Source organism: Acipenser ruthenus, chromosome 37 (genome assembly GCF_902713425.1).
Source record: "Acipenser ruthenus chromosome 37, fAciRut3.2 maternal haplotype, whole genome shotgun sequence".
Lineage (NCBI taxonomy): Eukaryota > Metazoa > Chordata > Actinopteri > Acipenseriformes > Acipenseridae > Acipenser > Acipenser ruthenus.
This window is the reverse complement of record NC_081225.1, coordinates 8,234,891-8,256,516: the sequence shown is the minus strand read 5'-3', so window position 1 is coordinate 8,256,516 and position 21,626 is coordinate 8,234,891. Positions and strand designations below refer to the sequence as shown.

The 21,626-nt window shown below is 37.6% G+C and overlaps 1 protein-coding gene across 1 annotated transcript in view; it reads left to right on the top strand.

Moving 5' to 3' along the window:
* Positions 1 to 21,626, top strand: part of LOC131706802 (GDNF family receptor alpha-2-like) — an 89,617-nt gene that overhangs the window by 58,161 nt on the left and 9,830 nt on the right. The window contains exons 5-7 of the mRNA XM_059008584.1: positions 15,817 to 15,926; positions 16,365 to 16,505; positions 18,004 to 18,188. Of these exons, the coding sequence (XP_058864567.1) occupies positions 15,817 to 15,926; positions 16,365 to 16,505; positions 18,004 to 18,188 (436 nt within the window). The remainder of the gene's footprint in view (positions 1 to 15,816; positions 15,927 to 16,364; positions 16,506 to 18,003; positions 18,189 to 21,626) is intronic.

Genomic DNA, 21,626 nt, shown 5'->3' with positions numbered 1-21,626 from the left:
GGTCAAAGCCGGTGTCTTCGTCGGACCACAGATAAAGAAGATCCTGGAGTGCAATGAATTCCCCAAGAAGCTCACTAGTAAGGAGAAAGCGGCTTGGAACAGCTTTGTCGCAGTGGTTTGGGGCTTCCTGGGCAATCACAAGGCCGAAAACTATGTGGAGCTGGTTGAGACTCTGGTGAAGAACTACGGCACAATGGGCTGTAGGATGTCCCTCAAAGTCCATATCCTTGAAGCTCATCTTGATAAATTCAAGGAGATCATGGGAGCGTACTCGGAGGAGCAAGGCGAGCGCTTCCACCAGGATATACTGGACTTTGAACGCCGCTACCATGGACAGTATAACGAGAACATGATGGGAGACTACATTTGGGGGCTGATTCGTGAAAGTGATTTACAGTATAATCGTAAATCTCGAAAAACTACTCACTTCTAAATCTTTTGTAGTCATTTTTGTGTTACTTTAGTATAAATACATGTTAATTTGGATTCATATGTTGTTTTTTTCTGACTTTATGTGAACGAAAAGACACAAATTCGCCCGTTTTCTCATTGGAAATAGGTAAATTTCAAAATATCACTGTCCTGGTCACAAAAGCAAAGTTTGTGGGGAATAATAGCCATTTTCTATACTTTTGAGGCATAAGCAATTAGGAAATAACACTTACTACCCAGGAACAAAAATTGTGTTACATAGTGTTATATAATGTGATTTTATAATTATATAAGGTTTATTATATAAGGTGATTCATCCTGGAGTTAGTTTCTTCCAACAATAAACCTAATAAGTTATTACCCAATAAGTTTGCTACATGCTCCCAAGGAATTTATTATTATTTTTTTTTATTTTCTGTCCAGCTTCCAGAAGCCTTTTAATTACAATAAATAGTATGAATAAGATCTGTTAGGCCAGTAAAAGTATTTAGAGAAAGTGTAGCAGTCTATCGATAATGAGTAATTATTCTGTCCATTTCATGCTAGAAGCACGGTACAACCTATGTAATAGTGAGAAACAGTAAAGACAGGCGGTTTAATTGAGGGCATGGTGTTCAATTAAGCTAGACTGAAAGATCAGTCCATCTCTTTAATTGCACTTCAATGAGGTTTAATGGGGCACCCTTCACTTAACACCTGACAACTCCCGAGCTCCAGCTTGGAAGTCTTTGTTGAGGAGCTTTCTCCTGAGTTCAGGAGCTGCTCTTTAAGACCAGAAAGCTGGGTAACACTTAACACTGTGTCTCTAATTACTGTGTATTTACCTAGTAGTTAATAAATGTACGTGTACTTACACATTAATACAATGGTATTATGCATTGTTACAATGTACTTAAACGTGTGAATCTTTTTTTGCACTATATATGTAAGCACACAATTGTATCAGAAAAGGGTTGGGGTTAGGTTTTAGAGTTAGGGTTATATCACTCAAAACAAATTACACATTAAGTACATTGTAACAATGCATAACAACATTGTAATTATGTGTAAGTACACATCTATTTACTAAGTAACTACTATGTAAATACACAGTGATTATAGACACTTAATCACTAAATGTAAAGTGTTACCGACATTTGTAACCAAGCATAGATCAGCTAGATAGTGCTGACCCTTCTTTAAAGACACTTCTAGCTTATAAGAACATAAGAACATAAGAAAGTTTACAAACGAGAGGAGGTCATTCAGTCCGTCTTGCTCGTTTGGTTGTTAGTAGCTTATTGATCCCAGCTTCTTGAAGGATCCCAGGATGTCAGCTTCAACAACATTACTGTCAGGTTCAACAACATTATGGTTCATATGCATATGTCAGATAACTAGAACTGAATAGCATACCATCCTGAGTGTGTTTTTTTTTTGCATAACAATATAATCGGTACAGCCCATTTTACACAAATGCTACATAATATACATACTATTGTATATTGTTTGTGTTTTTCCCCTCCAACAACAAAAGACACCAGTGACCGCTTATATTCTACCTTCTCAGAACCACTTGCAATCATTACCCCAAATTCTCTCTTTCTCAAGGGGGAGCTGGAAGACAGCCAAGCAGGAGGACGAATTCAAACACACAGCATTTCAGATAGCTTCAGATAAACAGCGAGGCATTGCTCATACATCATCTGAAACAGAAAAATCATATATTGATCTATGTGGATCAGAGATCTGCCAGTGCACTTTCTGAAGTATAGATTGGTAAACCCGACTATATTTGAACTGGGTCATTGTTTAATTATTTGCTGTGGTGTGGGGGAAGCCGGGCCCAAGGTCACAGCGCAATCTATTTGTTTGCTGTGGAGGTGCTGGTTGTAGGATAAGCAATAATCCTCAACAAAGCTTGGAAATGTCCACTTGCTTTTTCAGTAAAGGGCACAAGAAGAAGGCAAGGGCCATTGCCTACTGATATTGTATCACTTTAGTGGGGATTACTGTCAAACATGACATTTACAATCATTTCACATTTAATAAAAAAATCGGCAAAATATACACTTTTTAGAATTACTACATTAAGTTTATATGCAGTATATATGCAAACATTTGTTGCTGTAAATGTCCATTTTGATACATCCACAGAATTAAGTTTTACATCTTTTGAAATTATAACAGAGTGCTCTCATTGTATTTTTTTTTAAAAAGACCACTGAACCAAAGCAGCTGCAGAAGAATGTTAACTGTTGCTAAATAGCAGCAGATTTATATAAAAGGAAAAAACAAAATGTAAGTCATTAGAAGAATGGACCATTGCAATGCAATGCATTGTTTTCCCATTTCTGTGTTCAGTTTGAACAGCTAAGCTGTAAAGTAGGCCATCCCTAGATATGGACGGAACCTCATGGATCAACTCTGATCCGATTGTGCCAAAGCATATCAATGTTGCACAGGCTTCAGTGCAGTGTGCAACATCAATATGCTTCCCCCACCTCACTTCGCAATACAGCCTTGAGGAGTTTTTTGCTGGAATAGTTAGCAAACACAGCAGACAGCACAAGTGGCCTGGGGGACCTCTGTTCTAGTTAGACATGCCGATGGCATCAGATATTAAGGGTTAAAACTGGATACCTGCTTAAGTAAGAAAACAATTCTCTGCAGAGACAGGAATGTTAAAGTTACCAAGGAAAACAAGAAAAATGCCAAATGCTGGTGCATGGGCCATTTCCATCAGGAAGCTCTGAGTTTAATCCAATTTATGCCTGCGACTCCTGATTACTAACAGTAGGAAGGAGACATGGGTCATTCGCTCTCATTATGTGGTGAACTGTGAGTGGATCTTATGATGTTGCCAACTGCTTGACTGGCTTCTGTGTATTTCTTTTATCTTTTGCTGGTGTAGGAGCTTCTACAGAAAGTGTGTGCTAAGTCGTAATTGGAGTCAGCAGCTGGTTGGATCCCAGCTATCTGCATGCTGTTAGCTATTTTCTCCATAGCTATTTGTTTTTTTGTCTAATTAGGCAGGATTTACCTCACCTTCAGACAGGCTGATAACCAGTTAAATACTGCTTTTATTCCCTGCTGGTGATGCAGTGTGGAGGCAGTCATAGATCCGTATGTCACACACCAGAGTTTCTGATTGTGATGAAGCTTTCTAAGGACATTCTTTAGCACAGGTTATTGAGTATGTCTGGATGGTATAGAGGTGGTCTGTCCTACACACAGGGGTTGCCGGTTGACAGTGTTCGCTTGCTCGCTGAACCCCCAGTCTGTTATTAATGAATTGCACTTCCCTTTTTCTGGGTGATGATCATTTCATTCCCCCCTCTCACGTGACACTGGCACATCAACAATGCCGTTCATCCCATGTGTTTAATGGGCTGAAGCTGGGCTGTGCTCGCTCAGAAATGCGAGCGCCCAAATCCACCGTGCACATGAGCAGTAGCAGCCAGCCGTCAGCCAGGACGGTGATCAGGTGATCAGCGCGCATGTGCCAAGACAACAAAGGCTATAAATATGAGCAGCACGACTGTCTGTCCTCAGTCTTGCATGGTGTGTTACTTTGGGAAAGACAGAAGATGTTTAAGCTGTTCGGCAATTTTTCATTGTTTTACAAAGAAAATGTTGTTAATTTACTGACCACTACTGCCTGTTAATCAGTTATTAAATATACTGTACAGTATATTTGTATTTTAATATTTATATATATATATATTTTTTTCTTGTTTTAATCCTGTTGATAGCCACACCTGGCTTTTTTTTCTAGGCGTTTTTAAATTACTATTTTTTTTTACTGTTTGTTTGTAGCTGATCAGTCTTTTATTAGTTCTACATAAATTATCTGCTGGTTCCTGAAAATAAAAAAAAAATCTACTTCATTGTTAATTACAGCTTTTTTCTTTTTTCCTTTGGCCTTAATTGTGACTTCCATTTAAAGTCTTATTTTTTTCCTGTTCTTGGTCTTTGAACTTGGGATTTTTAGATTCCGGGACATTTAAATAAACACACCTTTCAATTTGGACCCCACCCCCTCACCTGCATCTGAGGTGTGAACACCCAAAAATTTTGTCCACCAGCCGCCACCTACACAATACAGATGTACTCAATGGTATATAGAGAGATTTACATGCCCAGGCATTCCAGGGTGCGTCTCATTTAACATGAGCGTGTGGTTCTAATCAGTTTCCACAATGAAAAAAACACATTCAAACAAATACGTCTTCAATCTAGACATTGAATTATTTGGGCTTTCTTGATATCGGTTGAGACTGAACTTATTAGGCAAGGGATCAGGTAACATCTGGTAAAGATATGGAAACCAGCTGGGCTTGAAAATAAGATGGTTCAAGACCACGACAGACCTTCAAGAAAAACTTAAATGAAAAAATCTCATAGGAAGGCAGTTCGAGAAATGTAATCTAAGAATTCTGGCAGTAGTATTCTAAACATTGACTAACATCCTAGGATCTTCCCTAGTTAACACAGGCCTAAGTTTTCAAATGTTCCTCAAATGATAAATGTAACAGAGCTAAGGTGGGCATCTAAATATATATAGAATTTTGAGTGCCGCGTCCATTATGGGATGTATACACATTGGAGAGCTGCATCACTGTTTTTAAAAACCGCTTCAGTAAATAAATACATGCAAAGGTTTCCAGAAAGCTTTTGACAAAGTCCTGCATAAAAGATTAATTCTCAAACTGAATGCAGTAGGGATTCAAGGAAATGCATGCACATGGATTAGAGAGTGGTTAACACGTAGAAAACAGAAAGTACTGATTAGAGGAGAAACCTCAAAATTGAGCGAGGTAACCAGTGGTGTACCACAGGGATCAGTATTAGGTCCTCTGCTATTCCTAATCTACATTAATGATTTAGATTCTGGTATAGTAAGCAAACTTGTTAAATTTGCAGACGACACTAAAATAGGAGGAGTAGCAAACACTTTTGCAGCAGCAAAGGTCATTCAAAATGATCTAGACAGCATTCAGAACTGGGCAGACACATGGCAAATGACATTTAATAGAGAACAGTGTACGGTACTGCACGCAGGCAATACAAATGTGTATTATAAATATCATATGGGAGATACTGAAATTGAAGAAGGAATCTATGAAAAAGACCTAGGAGTTTATGTTGACTCAGAAATGTCTTCATCTAGACAATGTGGGGAAGCTATAAAAAAGGCCAACAAGATGCTCAGATATATTGTGAAAAGCATTGAATTTAAATCAAGGGACGTAATGTTAAAACTTTACAATGCATTAGTAAGACCTCATCTAGAATATTGTGTTCAGTTCTGGTCACCTTGTTACAAAGGATATTGCTGCTCTATAAAGAGTGCAAAGAAGAATTATCCCGGGTTTAAAAGGCATGTCGTATGCAGACAGGCTCAAAGAATTGAATCTGTTCAGTCTTGAGCAAAGAAGATCTGATTCAAGCATTCAAAATCCTAAAAAGGTATTGACAATGTCGACCCAGGGGACTTTTTCGACCTGAAAAAGAAACAAGGACCAGGGGTCACAAATGAAGATTAGATAAAGGGGCATTCAGAACAGAAAATAGGAGTCACTTTTTTACACAGAGAATTGTGAGGGTCTGGAATCAACTCCCCAGTAATGTTGTTGAAGCTGACACCCTGGGATCCTCCAAGAAGCTGCTTGATGAGATTTTGGGATCAATAAGCTGCTAACAACCAAAGGAGCAAGATGGGCCGAATGGCCTCCTCTCGTTTGTAAATTTTCTTATGTTCTTATGTTCTTAAACCTGTAGCGTAAATCTGTGACAAACCTAAGTACCTAAGTACCTTGATTACTTATTCTCTTGTGGTGAAGTACAACCTGGGGCATTTTGTGTCATTGCTTTAATTTTTTTCTTTATTAAAAAGATCAGGTGGACTCACTTGGCAGGTTGACAGGAAGACTATAAGGTATCAATTAGTGTAGTGGCAGGTGTAAAATGGAAATCCTTTATAATTTTCTTGTTTCAATCACGGCAGTACTTAAGTCATCTATTTCTTTGTCTTCCTCTTTTGTCTTCCTTTTATCTCAAACTGTTGAGAGCATGTCAGACAAGACCTTTGTATTTAAGAAAAAAAGCTGTTTCTCCTACAAAAACCTCAGGACCAACATTCATTTTGTTGGTACTGTCACATGCACATGAGTGCAACACCTATTACGGGACAACTCAGACCAGGTTTTCACAAGGCCTTCTTGGCAATCAAAATCAAACCTCAGATTTGGCATGTGATTTGGATACCCTCCTATTCCATGCAAGTGTTGGCATACTTCCATACAATGCCCTATGTCCTATCGTTTAAGAATAGCCCAGAGGACAATGACCTGATAAACACGCTCTAAAAACAGATAATTCAAAGGCTACTACCCAGGCAACCCACATTACCAGAATCCAATGCCTGATGAAAATCTAAATTCAATCTGTTAGCTGTAAAACATATGATGCCTGGAGGACGAGCATATCGAAATGCAAAGCATTAGCTACCAACAACCACAGAAGACTAGGCGGACTCACTTGGCTTGAGATAGGATTGTGGGGTTTGCTGTTTGCTGTGTAAGCTTGTTTTCTTCTTTAGTATTTGGAAGAGGAAAAAAATAGATTATCAGGGTTATTCTATAGCAACAGTCTTTTACTGTTAATGGGAAACCCACAATATGTTGCTGTTTATATTGGATGCTATTACAGTGTCTCTATCCAAGCAATCATTGTGATGCATTTTCTGCTGCTTCTGCCCATTGCAGAGAGATGGCTATTAGAAGATCATCAAATACCAGCCTACTTCCCATCAATAGTCATAAAGTTTTGGAGCTAAAAACCATTGGTTTCCCATTATAGCTGAAAGAAATAGATAGCTACTCTGGGCATGCTGAAGATAACTGAGTTTTAACCATCAGACATTTGAAATGAATCCACTTTTCCAGAGCTTCCATTTTCTTCCCTATGAAGTGAGGGACTGCAATGAATGCAATGCTGTTTTGGTAACCTATAATTTAGCATGAAATGTCTGAGAGCTGTACTGCTGTGTTCAAACATGCAATACCTGCCAAAAGATATTGGGGCATAAATCCTTTTTACCTTACCCTTTTTACTACACTGAGACCCATTGCTAACCAAATACCTTGATGATCCTGAATTGTATTCCTTTTATCCTTTTCCTGTCTGAAGAAGGGCCTACATCTCAGCTACATCCCCCCACTTCCATCGTCTTATTTATTTATTTTTATCATCTATAAAACTTCTAAACATGCAATCAAAATTCTTGGGTAAAACATACTGTATAAGACACTCGATCGACAAATGTTTTGGCTATTGCTTTTTTTTCAGTGTACTGATTAACAATAGTATGTGGTGGCCTTTTTATTCAGCTAAGAAGGGGCACCCCTCTCTGTGAGAGAGTCAGTTGATGGGCGGTTGAGTAGGAGTAGGGTAGAGGTGTGAAAATGTAGGAAGGAGTTGGGGTGGGTGTGGTGACTTAGCTGTGTTCTTTTTGTTATGCTCTCTTTGTTTACTGTCTAAATGAGTGAGAAAAACTTTAACTCGTGTGAGTTAACAGTGTCATATCTGTACTGATATGCTATTCTGTTCTACTGTATTTATTCATCTGTACATATACTCCTAGTGATATAGATGTTTAATATAGTTGCTGTATTAAGTGGGAAGTTAATCAAATTGATTTTCTATTTAATGCCCAGGAGATATGTAATACATGAAGCTGTGACTAAAGGGAGTGAAGAGCACGTCTACTGCGTCATTCCTAAAATGAACTATTCCAGTAATTCTTGTGATCCAAGCTTGTTAGCACAATTCTCAATAGTCTAACACTTAATTAACCTTTCATTAGCACATGCTATATATATATATATATATATATATATATATGTGTGTGTGTGTGTGTAAATGTATTTTGTCATACAGTAGCAAAGGCCAAGTAACCAAAAAGGCATAAGGTGACACAAAGATGGCTTAGTTGAACAAGACACAATGGACCTAACACAGCCAACCTTCTATTAAGAAATACAATCGAGGCAGCTGATGAAAACTTGCCTTACAATACTTACATTAGAAATGGGAGAGGGGTGTATTTATGAATACAATACAGCATTATAATATATAGTAGACCCTGATATTGACGCAGTCATCTGAAATGTCTTTGTATCAGGTAGTTTGTATCAGATGGAAATGTCAGATTAGTGATACTGTTGAATTATTCTTATTTAATGGTATAGTATAGTATACTCTAATATAAAGGCTGATTCTAACTCACTCTGGGTCCTGTAAGCCAAATAATTTTATGATGCTAATATATAATTATAGTGAGAAAGAAGATCAGCTTATGTTTTACTGCATCCCATACAGTATTCTATATAAACTGCTTATTCGTGTTCTGGGCTGTTGTTGGGTTCTTTAAGTCTAGAGCACAAACCACAGTCTTAGTTTTAAATAACTAGAAGCTAGGAAGCATCAATTCAGTGACGATCTACACATTTGATCAAATTAATTCCTATCCAGGTTTTGGATTACTACCAAGTGTGGGAGAATCAATTCAGTGGCAATCTTGAAAATTGATCAAATGAATTTCCGAAAGAGAACAGATTAGAATTTCTTTATCTACACAGTCGGGAATGTACTGACCAAATTGTTTCAAATTACTGTAGTGATTGATTTGTGTGTGTGTGTGTGTGTTTTATATATGGTCCAAGAATTCAGATTTTTCAAATGTCTTCAACCGAGATAATGGACAATGCTGGAAATGGATTTGGCATGTATTAATGTTTTTTTCAAGTGGTCTCTGCTATTTGTTGGCAGTTAGGGTAAGATGTTCAGAGAGCTGTATACAGTAAACCATAGTGAGTATACCTATACATCTAGTTTATTCTTAGCTGGAAAAAAAGATGCATTGTGGCAAGAGGTTCCCAAAGCTAAAAATGCAATGATATAAACCACAGCTTTTTGGTTAACAGAGTTGTGTTAACAACCCGAGCTCTTAAATAGCCAGAAAACTGCAAACCCAAATAGGAGTGAAAAGCAGTTTAAAATAAGGTACAGCTTAAGTTTTTTTTTTTTTTTTTTTTTTTTGCTTAACATTAACATTTGTGTATTTTGACAGTATTTACAGTACCACTAAGGCAACTGTTTCTCTTAATTTCTTTTCAACCCCTATACAGCCATTGGACAGTCCTAATCTAAACATCTGTGCTAATAAGTTGGTCTAATACACCACTGGGACAGAGCGTGGTGGTATTTAGATCCACCACTATTTAGATAATTAAAATAGAGCTCAAGGTCTGTTTGCTGATAAAGGGCTGAACTATAGATCAACGTAGTAAACAGAGACCAAATATTTTGATTTTACTGTAAAAATTAATTGTGAGACAGCTTTAACAATTAATAGCAAGACTGAATGGGGAATGTACTGTATAAATGTATTTGTATTATTTTATAGAAGCAAATATACCAATGAATAAAACTGTAACATAGCACATTGTTTAATAACCTGATTGTAGCCGTAACACAACAGACTACAGTAATTAAAATTAAATGACTGTTTGTGACAGGATGGACCGAGGTTTGAGACTCAGAGACAGTATAAAGTTCAAAAATAAAGTTTTTAATAAACAAAAATACAAAATAAATAGGCACAAGGGCCAAACAAAAAGGTTTAAACATAAAATAAACACAAAGCAAAAAAGCAAAACTTACAAAAATAAAGGTTTCCAGGCTGGGCGTTGCCTTCACTGGAACAGAAAACACAGCACAAACAAAACACTCCTTCAACAATTCTCTCTCCAACTCTCTCCCAGCCAGGGCCTCTCCCCTGGCTTTTATCCCCTGTGGCTGGAGCCCAATTATTCAATAATTACTGATTAGTCAATTAGGGCTCCAGCCACATTCTCACATGTTTTCCTGGCAGGGAGGAATTTTAACCCCCTCCCTGCCAGTCCCAACCATGATCATAAAGACGGGGCAGTACCCCGTCACACTGTTATTGAGACTGGGCTAGCTTCGTCAGGGTGACATATTGGCCTTTTATGAAGGTAATTAGCTTTGGCAAGATAAACACTCGACTTCATCAAAAATGAATTGGGAATGAAGACCCAATCTTGAATATGGCCTGCCCTTCCTGAGGTTAAAGCCAAGTATGTTTGCATTAAATGGTGCGCTTAAGAGCTAGCTCATTCCATTATATTGATTTTATTGCATAATTCAGATGTTCGTTTGTATATATTTGCAAAATGAGATCCTAGAACGACTGAGAATTAAATAAAAAGCACCCTGTTCAGCTTTCTTATACCTCTAATATAGTGTTTTCTATTTTAGGTTTAATATTACAGCTGATCCACACAGTATCGCACAGGCCTGGGTTTAATGAAGGGCTTTACACTAAAAAGCAATGTGCACGTTTTTGTTCTTTTTCTGAAAGGTGCTGCAAAACTTGCGACAACCAACTCAGCAGACTTGATGTATGACTAATGTGTGTTTTTTTTTTACCAGTTTTGCAACATTACGCTCCATTTTACATTCTGGTGTAAAGGCCATGATAAAATTCATATGTCAACTTATAACTTTGCAATAGCTACACAGTCCTTTTCAGCAAATAACACATTATATAAATGATTCAGTAATGAAAACCATTTTAAGCTGATGTTTCTGTACCATTTTGCCCCTGTTTAGAGCTTCAGCATGTGGGTCAAATAATTAAAGATTATACAGCTGCAGAAATAATGTGAAGCTCTTTCTGGGCGTGCAAAAGGAAAGGGTGTGACAGATAACGTGTGCTGCTGGTTAAATAAAACCAACACTAAAAATCGACCTTGCATTGAATTCTGACTTCTGAAGCAATGAAATGTGAAGTATTAATAAAACAAATACTATTTTCTAAGACAATGGATCTCAGGGGTCCCCAGAGTAGCTAGCCAAGGAAAGGCATGCTGATGTGGTGTGCAGGGAGAGTCTTTGCATTGGCTCTGGCTCGTCTGTGGGTTATGGAGGCAAAATAGTCAAAGACTGTTTCTCCTCATGGCACTACAGTGGACCCTTTTGGCCAGGTACCCTGTGAGCTCAAAGCAGAATTGTAATTCTTGCACCCACTATTGTGACTAGAAACATTTTTTTCCCCCAGTTTAGCTTATCCCTGAATGCATGTTGATAAATAAATTTAAAAAAAAATACACCTGCAATTAGTAGTCATTTAAAGTAGGCAAGCCTAGTTTTGAAGCTGTGGGAGTCATTAATACAGATGAATAAATAATGAATTGATAAATATTAAGTTTATTTACCAGTTTTCATAGGTGTGATAATGGAAGGCATTTGTAACACAGAAGGCATCATAACACAGTATCATTCCAAGCACCTTGTTTTGTTCCAATTAACCATGCAAATCATGCACACTGCTACAAGTGATGTTAATTAAACAGAGCACTTACATGCCAGGTTCAAGATGATATCCCCCAATGACACGGCTCCATGAGGAATACACCAAAAACAACACCCCCCAATGTTCATTGTCTGAGAAAGAAAATACATTTTTAAGGGACTGTAAATAAATCATTAAGGGATTTTTTTCCACACATATTTATTTGATAATAAGGGTTGTACATGTTTTGCTTTTCTTATAATTCTGACTAGAATACAATTTCATTACAGCAGCTTTCCCTCCCTGAGAAAAAAAAAACAGCTAGAGAACAAAAAGCATGCCTAATAAATAACTGGTGTTTGTAAGTAATAGAAATTAAGTAGAATTAATGAATCCTGCTCTACAGAAATTGGGGACACATGCATGCTAATGCATGGTTGAAAGTTTTCCATCTGTAGACGGAATTCCGCCAAAATGACCCATGTAGAAATGCAAAAAAAATGGGGAGGCGGGTGGGGTATGGAGTCCGGCGCAGTGTGTGCAAAGTGCGGAGCGAATCCTCACATGTTCGAAGCTCCATCACAGATGTATGCACTTCCAATAAGCAGTAAAATGGCTTATTATACTGTGATGAATGCAAACGCCATTTTCAACGTGAATGGCTGCAAAAGCACGACATTTGATGAGGACAACCTGTTTGCGGGACCAAAACATAGTCGTACCTGCCTGATTAGTTATGCCTAAACTGTCAAGTGGCCATCGATTAGTTTTGAACTGGATAGTAAGAGATGGAGTGACAGACCGAGAGAATGTGAGAAATGTGTACCGTACTTGCTGTTTAGTTTGAAGTGTATACTTACCGTTACTCTCTGCCTTCATTAGAAAATATATATACATTTTTAAAACTTCATGTTTACTTTGATATGTTCTACAAGTTCTACAAAAAACGTGCTAGACTGTAAATAATGTACATAAATATGTAATTTTTCAGGCTATGATGAGTGGCAATTTATTTCATGATCTATTTTAGCTAACGCTAATTCTTTTTCTAATAACGTTAGTAGTACATAGCTAGTATCCCCATTGGTAAATAAAACCCACCAAAGTTTTAACTGCAATGGAATTATAGTTACTTGAACAAACTCCAGCGAAGTGGGGTTAGATGGATGAGCTCCCGTTTTTTTTTTTAATACAATTTAGTCGTCACCGATTTTTTACTTTGTTTTTTCTCCCCAGTTTTTGTATACCCAATTATTATCTGTATCCTCAGCTCACCACTCACAACCCCCCCACCAACTCCAAAACGTGCTCCTTTCAATCCGCCATTTTTTGCACTACAGATCCACAGCGAGGCACCAGACCTGTAGTGCTGGAGGACAACACAGATCTGGCGGCTCCACTGCAGAACCACAGGCGCTCTATCGGCCACAGGGGTCAGTGATGCGCGGTGAACCGTGGATTCCCCTGCCAACCTAAGCCCTCCCTACCTGGGTGGCGCTTGGCCAATTGTGCGCCACCCCCTAGAACCCCCGCTCACAGTCGGCTGTGACATAGCCTGGATTCGAACCTGCGATGTCCAGGCTATAGGGCACATCCTGCACTCCACGCAGAGTGCTTTTACTGGATGTGCCACTCGGGAGCCTGAGATGGAAGCGCTCTGCACAGGAACTGCATATCAGCTGTGCTAACCGTATTGGAAATGTCTTTATCAGACTGAAGCATGTAGGTCGGGTCAACTGAGATTAGGTTCTCGTTTACAGTGGTGATTTGAGGGGCTGTGTAAGAGAATGGGCCACGGATTACTATGAATTTCAGTAGAACAGCTGTTACTTATATTGGGAGTCATGTGAATTTTGATTACAAATGTAATTATCTTTTTTTTTTTTTTTTTTTTTACAGTTTAATTGCTATTTGTACGTTGTTTACAATGGTAGTGGTTCCGAGTTATGTTGATACAATACTAAGTTTTTGTAACGTATTCTAAATTTGCCTTTACATGACCTTGAGCTGCTTTGAGCTTGTCTGGAGAATCTTTACAGCCTTCCTCGTTCCATTCAAATCATGTGATCTTTCAACTCTACATTTAAATAGACATTGATTAGTTGGGGCTTGCCAATTAATTGAATGGAAGGGGTAGGCTGTTGAATCACAGTACTCTTGACAAACTGAATGCAAGTTTAAAGCCAAGTAAAGGCTGATTTATTATAATACGTACATACAACTGACATTCAAAGCTACTCACTTTTCTAGGTCATATGTTAATATACTTATACTGGATACAGAGGGCATGCAATTGGTTTGCGCTTATTGAACAACAGCTCAGTACATCTCTCTCCCTCTGTCTCCCATCAGGTTTTTGTTCAGTCCACTGGATACGATAAATGAAAATGACCTTCAGGTTATTCTGTGGTGTTTGGGCTAATTTTGTAAATTTCTACTGTTTGGGTTTCACGGCATGCAGAATGTATTGCTTTGTCTAGCCACCGTGGCCAGGAGGATGCTTCAGCATGATGCCACAGTTCTATGAAGTTAGTCCAACATCCCTGCTGTTGTTTCTCTTGAAAGAGTTGTTAGTGAACCTGCCCGGGGGGGGAGGAGGTGCTTTTGAAGATGGCACGCCTCAATAAACAAGAGAGGCATCATGCCAGTCTCACCTGGGATCATTAAAGGAACCCTGGACCTCAAAGGTCACTCTTCCTATCATGCTGGGAATATCATTAGCACTTTGAATTTTCACTGAAGTGGAAATGTAACTTTTTTGTTCTTTTCGTCAGGGGTACCGGTGAAGGTTTCAGATCATGTGTCGCATTTACCGTGTGAGGGTTTGGCGAGGCATAGAGAGCAGCAATAACATCTATAAAGTGTAAGGCCATCACATAGGCAGACAGGATGGCACAGGTTAAAATTCCTTATGGGAAATTAGTAACAGAAAACAATGAGATCATGATAAACCTTTACAACCATTGACAACCCAGTTCCACTCATGGTCTTTGACATGAGTCCTTCTCTCAGACCATAAACAAGAACTTGATCAGGTCTTGGTTTAAATCCATTGGACAACAGAAGAAACCCATTTGAGTATCATACTTGCTGCCTAAGAAACAGCCTCAAGCCTATTTTGTATTGTTCTGTCTTTGCCTTTGTCTACACTTCAAATACAACTGCATGAAAGAGTAAAGCTTCATTATTTCTCACTATTGAAAAAAGCTTCTGGACTTTTCTGGATTGCCTGCAGGTATTAAAGCCCTGGGCTTTCTCTCAGTTCTGGCACTAACTGCAACGTATATATTTTAGCTTTTTTTTGTTCTTAGCTTTAAAAAGGTGTTAATATATTCAAACTATATTAGCAAGGTGGAGATGAAACATGTATTTCCTTTATTCTGACATTTGTGACGTAGCCAAGGGGAGAAGATTTATTTCTGGAACAGCCACATTTTGAAAGATGCCACAGGGTGTGCACACAGTGCCCTGCTCATTACTTCTATTACTGCTGTATCAACAGTGATACATACACTGTTGTATGTCCCTTGTCAGTGAGATGAGGTTAAAAGCTCTATAACCACAAATGTAGAGGAGCCCAGCTCTTTTGCACAGTAGTTAAGGCGCACACTTGTGATGTGCGGGTTGCTGGTTCCTGCTCAGCTTCCGCCCTTTTACAGTTGCACTTATTCAAGTCATAATCATGAGGTCCAACCTTGCTTAGCTTCCAAGATGTCAATGAGGTACGATGACTGATATGTTCACTGTGAACATACTCCCCAAAGGAAGACACAAGCTTAAAAATATATATTTAATATATATATATATATATATATATATATATATATATATATATATATATATATATATATATATATATTACACACACATATGATGTAGGTAGAAATGTCCTATCAAAATGCATATTTGAATACAAAAAATGCCGAGATGGTGTTATATATTCCATTTCATACATAATCTCTTCTTATTCATTTCAATGAACTATACTTATGGCTGATTTATTCTCTCTATTTCCTGATTAGGTCAAGACTGGCAGATTTTCATATGAACTGTCAAACATCATTATATTCAGTTACCAGCTGTCCCAATGACAACTACCAGGCATGTCTGGCTTCCTATTCTGGACTGATTGGTATGTAAACTTTTGGCACATACTTAAGAATAATTGCTGTATCCCCATTCAGTATCCATGGATGTATCATGTGTCTTTCTCAAAGAATCATTATAAATATATAAATAATACAGTAATGAAATATAGCATTCAGCTGATCAAGTAATCTATAATGACAACAGTAAAGTTAAGCAGTGAACGTGAACTCACTGATCCCAGAACTTTATCTACAGCAATCCCAGACACTCAACAGCATGGCTTGGTAACCCATTCCATATAGTCACCACCACCTGTGCAAGAAAATGGTCTCCTACCCTCTGAGCAGTGTTGCCTCCAAGTCTGTCTCCACAATTCCCAACCTTGTCCACTGTTCCTGGTTTTCTCTCCATTGTTGTTGAAATTAAAAATAGCTTCTCCACTGGACTGGTTTGCATAGCTTGTTCTTTCTGTCCCTCACAGGGTTTGATTTGACCCCAAACTACATTGACTCCAGCAGCACTAACATTACCGTGTCCCCCTGGTGCTCTTGCAAAGGAAGTGGCAACAGGGAAGAAGAGTGTGAAAAATTCTTGAGGGACTTCAGGGACAACAGCTGTCTCAGTAAGTTTCCACTTTATCTTCTAGCACCAGCAATGCTTAAGCAATTGCCCCTCGAGGAATTTATAGATTTGCTATACAGTGTTTGTGGTGATAGCATCCTCATTAAAAGTACATTGGTTTTCAGAGATGTAATCCTTTAGATCCGGGAAGTCCATTTTATAGAGTTTTAGAATGCTTACCAGCACCTGTATCCTTTTTTGTTGAATGATTATTATTTGGTATTTTTGGAAAATATCTGTCTGCCAACCAGAATTTCCGGACTCTAGATTAAGCACAAGTGCTCTCAGGCAACAAATAGTACTGTATATAGTAACATAATTTAATACAAAAGTTGCAAAAGCACATTTCAAAGACCATTTACATCATAGCTTGTAAACTTTGTATTTCAGCTAGTTAAAAAAAATAAATAAATACTGGCTTTCTAATTGTAACTTCACATCAAGACACTAATATATTTTTTTTTACAGAGGAACTCTTTTCTTTACAAAAAAGTCTGGTTATTTTGACATTTAAACAGTAGGACTCTTAGGGATCTATTCATAAAGGGTTAACGTCTGTCAAAATGAGAAAACAGGAGTACATGATCGTCCATAGCCGCCTATTTACCTGCAGTTGCTATTCATAAGAGATAATTCAGATGCGTCATTAAGGCCCAGCGATTTTTGTCTTTGGCATGTTTTTAACAAATATAGACCAACATTTTATTGTGGGTGTCTGGGCTACAGTCCCAAAACTATACAATTCCCTTTGATCTTAACTATATTTACAAATGTGTTCAAGGGTTATCCATTCCTCCAATAAAGGACCTGAATTCCTCTATGTCCTCTTCTTCATTCATTGTTGAAGTAAATTGCACTTGATAGCTGTGGTAATTACACCCTGTAAAGTACAATCAACACCCAATCTCTAGGGAAAGTGAAACATAAATACAACTGACAGATATTGATTTTTTCGTCAATAACTGAAAAATCTTTTTTTTTTTTTAATTATTTCTTACTTCAATTTAGATAGGCATGGATATTCTTTGTACAATAAAAAAATGAATTGTTAAATAGCAATATACATGCAATGAATTTATATGCATTTATGTTACAAGGAGTTTGTTTATGGTATGTTTCCACATGTATCTTAGAACCATTCGTCCAAACGTGGATTTTACATTTGTTACCATAAATTACCACATATAATCCATAACTTAAACAATCAATTGTAAGATAATCAGTACAACGGAAATTACAGTTGCAACAAGAAGTATTTGTCGTCATCTGTCGTTTTCTTTAGTGCTAATCAATTACCCCACATACTCTACATGAGAAAATATGTATAGCCTTTGCAGGAGATATGTGCAGTATGCTACTTTCATATACAGACTCTCGGAAATTAAGCACTCAAATGTGTGCCTAAGTTGTCTCATACTTGGTTTGTAACATGAATATCTTTTTTAAAATGCATAAGTCGTTCTTTAAAATCTGTACTAAATCAAAACTTTTTCTTGTAGGAAATGCAATTCAGGCTTTTGGAAATGGAACAGATACAAATCTAGCACCCAAAACCCCCTCCAGTTCTGTAACTCAGTCAGTTAAGACAACAGTCACCGAGGACATACCTAACCCATCCATCAACCCCATCGATATTAAACCAGGAGATGATGCCTGTGTCTTTCCAACGTGTGCCAACCTTCAGGTAAGCCTGTCACACTTATGTGCATTGTTCAGCTCTCTGACATGTAAAATCTAGAGATAAGGGAGCTGCTCACCTGGTCAAAGCACTTCTGGTCAGGCGCCCGGTGAGCTCAAAAGTGGACACCTGCAGGGCTGGCCTTTGTCCTCGAATGGCCGTTAGTTTAGGCTGTAGAGCTCCTGGATGTAAAGAGACGATTGGATTGCTGGTGCTATCGGAGGTTCCCCACTGACCTTTAATTCTTCCGAGCTGTTGCTGTCGTGGGGGATCATAATTGGACATTCTAAAATGGTAAAATAGTTGGGAACACTACATTTAGATAACCAGATTGAAATTCCAAATCCTTACAACATATGGTGCAGAGTCACAGCAAGAACCTGTTAACTTATTACAGTCCCAGCATGTAGAAGTCTAAAAACGAAGGATGCTCAAGACCTTGCATTAATGGCTATCAATCACAGTGCATAAGTCAGTCAGCATGATTTATTTTCTCCACTTGATATTGCCGTTTGCTCACTTTTAAAGTGTTCTTAGCTTTGAAGTTTTTTTTAGCCACCTCGTCTATTAAAACAAAACCACTAATGTGTACTGAAAAAGGGTTAGATAAGTGCAGCACAGAGCTGGTGAGTGATTTCAAAGGGCAATATTTTTTTCTACAGTCAAGATCACCATGTATATCGGCATCTCAAGGGTTTTTTTGCTGGTGAAAAAATGTTTGATCCATAATTCAATTTGTATATATTGGAAACACCATAAACATGTATAGAATATCGAAGTTCCATGAATGACGACAGCTACGAGCCCCTAAAAGAAATTACTTTCCTTAGATCAAACTCCACATCAGCATGATTTGGAACAGTGAGATTCTGCTGGTCATTTTGTCCTTGGATTTGAATGGATTAGATTACAAAAGGAGATCCGGGAAAAAAAAAAGAACATTAATGCAGCAGCATGGAATATGAAAAGGTTATTTAATCCTATATCTCCCAACACTTTTTGCATACAACAAAAATATATAACATTGTGTAAAATTAACCAACCAGTTGCTTCCCCTATTGACTGACAAGCTTTCAGCCAGTAACGTGCTTTGACCCAGAAGACATTTCTTAGGTAATATAGCCTAGGAAGTGCAGGTGTAACAGATTCCCTGAGAGAAGACATAGAAACTACCTTTGTTCAGGTAGCGTAAATAACACAGAGAAGCTTAAGCACCTTTAAATACAATAATACCATGAGCCCTTCTTTTCTTTAACTTGTCTGCACATCAGTGTGTCAAAGTTTAAACACGGTGACTAACATTCTAATTAAAGTGAGCACAAGTACAGCAAACAATTATTATAATCCTCTGCTTACAAGAAAATAATTAGAAAAATGGAATTGTCTGCAGAGGTTTAATTCCATTCAATTGTAAAACGGAGAACTAATTAAGTCGTCCTGATATTTGCTATAAAGGAAAATATTAAACTGGGAATTTAATTGTTCGACTCAATCAAGTTTTTAGAATTCAAAAAATGGGGATGGATTGCGTCTGTCTGGATGAACACGATAATAGCCTTAATTTTGCCAGATTGCATCAGTTTTATACAGTCATTTTTAACCATTCAGTTAATGTGTAATTATTATAAGTATGTGTGTGCATTGCTTCTGATTGTAACTTTGGTATTCTGCCAGTATATAATTAGTTTTTTTGTCAAAAAGTTCAGATATAGATTCTCACAACTAACAAAGAACAGAATCATTAATTCAGTGTAGATTCATACCTGGAGGCTTTGGACTGCACTTTGCATAAATATTACTAAAGATTTTAATAATAATTTAAAAAAAAAAAAAAAAAAAAAAAAAAACATTTTCAATATTTTAAGGAAGAGTATTTCTCCCTAGGGCTATTCCAGTGGATTGGTCACTTATTCCCTAATTATATATATATATATATATATATATATATATATATATATATATATATATATATATATATATATATATATATACACTCTTCAAAAAAAGAATGTACTCTTTATAGCATTAGTATGGCAGTTTGTATAGTAAAATAGACAGTTCCAAAGAACCTTAACCTGTACAGTAATCATTAAGACATTAAAAATGTCACTTTCAAAGATCAAGCAAAGATCAAGGTCAGCAGAAATCAGTAACGGGTATGCCCACCATTGCATCAATGACAGCCTGACATCATCCAGCCTTAATTCCCTAAACATTCTAAACTAACACCCGTGATCACCCTTTTAACACACCTGTGGCTGGAGCCTAATTAATCATTTAATCATTGATTCAACCACATTCCCCCATGTTTTGCAGGGAGGAATTTAACCCCCTCCCTGTCACACAATATTCCCTACACATAAACACACCCGGGCACCGGCAGGACTTTCACCCTGCCACAAGTGGGTTTTAAGTTTATCATATACTTTTTTTCATCATTATATACAGTTAATGATACAGTACAGTGCCCCACCCACATGTACTGAATATGGGTGTATTTCTGATACATTCTATCCCAGTTTTGCCTTCTTTTCATTAACATTTCTCAAATCTTGTTAACAGTACAGTTTTTTTATTTACCTGCAAGCATATAGAAACTAGGTCATAAAGTGATTGTATCTAACAAAAGAAATCCATAAATCTCAGGTGAAATGACATCTAAAGTGCAAGTGTAGCATATTGCCTGAGAGGAATGGAAAATGAGAACTGTCTACTGTGTGCAGTATTACGATTGCTACAACATGTACAAACACTGCACATTTGAGACCAAGGTAGCCAATGGAAGTGCAAACAGTAACTTTAATTATGGCTGTTGTGTAAGTCCCATCTGGACATTGCAGAGCATAGGAGAAGAGTTCATATCAGGAAGGGTTTATGAAAGCATACTATTTACATATTTAGGCAGGCTTAATTATAATACAAATGATCCACTCTGGCAAGACGCCACTGGCAGAAACAGCAAGGCGTTCTTTAAAATGAAAAATAGCAAACAAAACAGCAAATAAGAGCCAATTAATTAACGGAGGCACTGATGTGTTGCAACTAAATGTTGACACAGCTCGGAAGATCCTAATGTATTCCATGCTCCCATATGCTCAGCCCATCACCATACAGCCAAATCGGCTTGGTAGAAGAAGTTTATATGTTTTGCAAGATTAAACCTTGCAACTTTCACTTCTCTTTGAAACACTAAGGGGTAGATGTACTGAGATGGGTCAGTCGCAGTGCAAACATACCGCAGTTTGCATTTTCGTTACTACAGTTCGCAAGGTGCACATTTTGTCGTATGTACTAAGAAAAAAGATGTCAATGAAGAGAGACGCAATGTACTAATTTAAATATCATAGCAAGATCTCTAGCGAGAGTTGTGCGATATTTTTTCAAATAAAATAGCAGTAGTTGAGTTGTGGTTTGCTGCAGCAGAGGGTGCACGAAGCATAACGT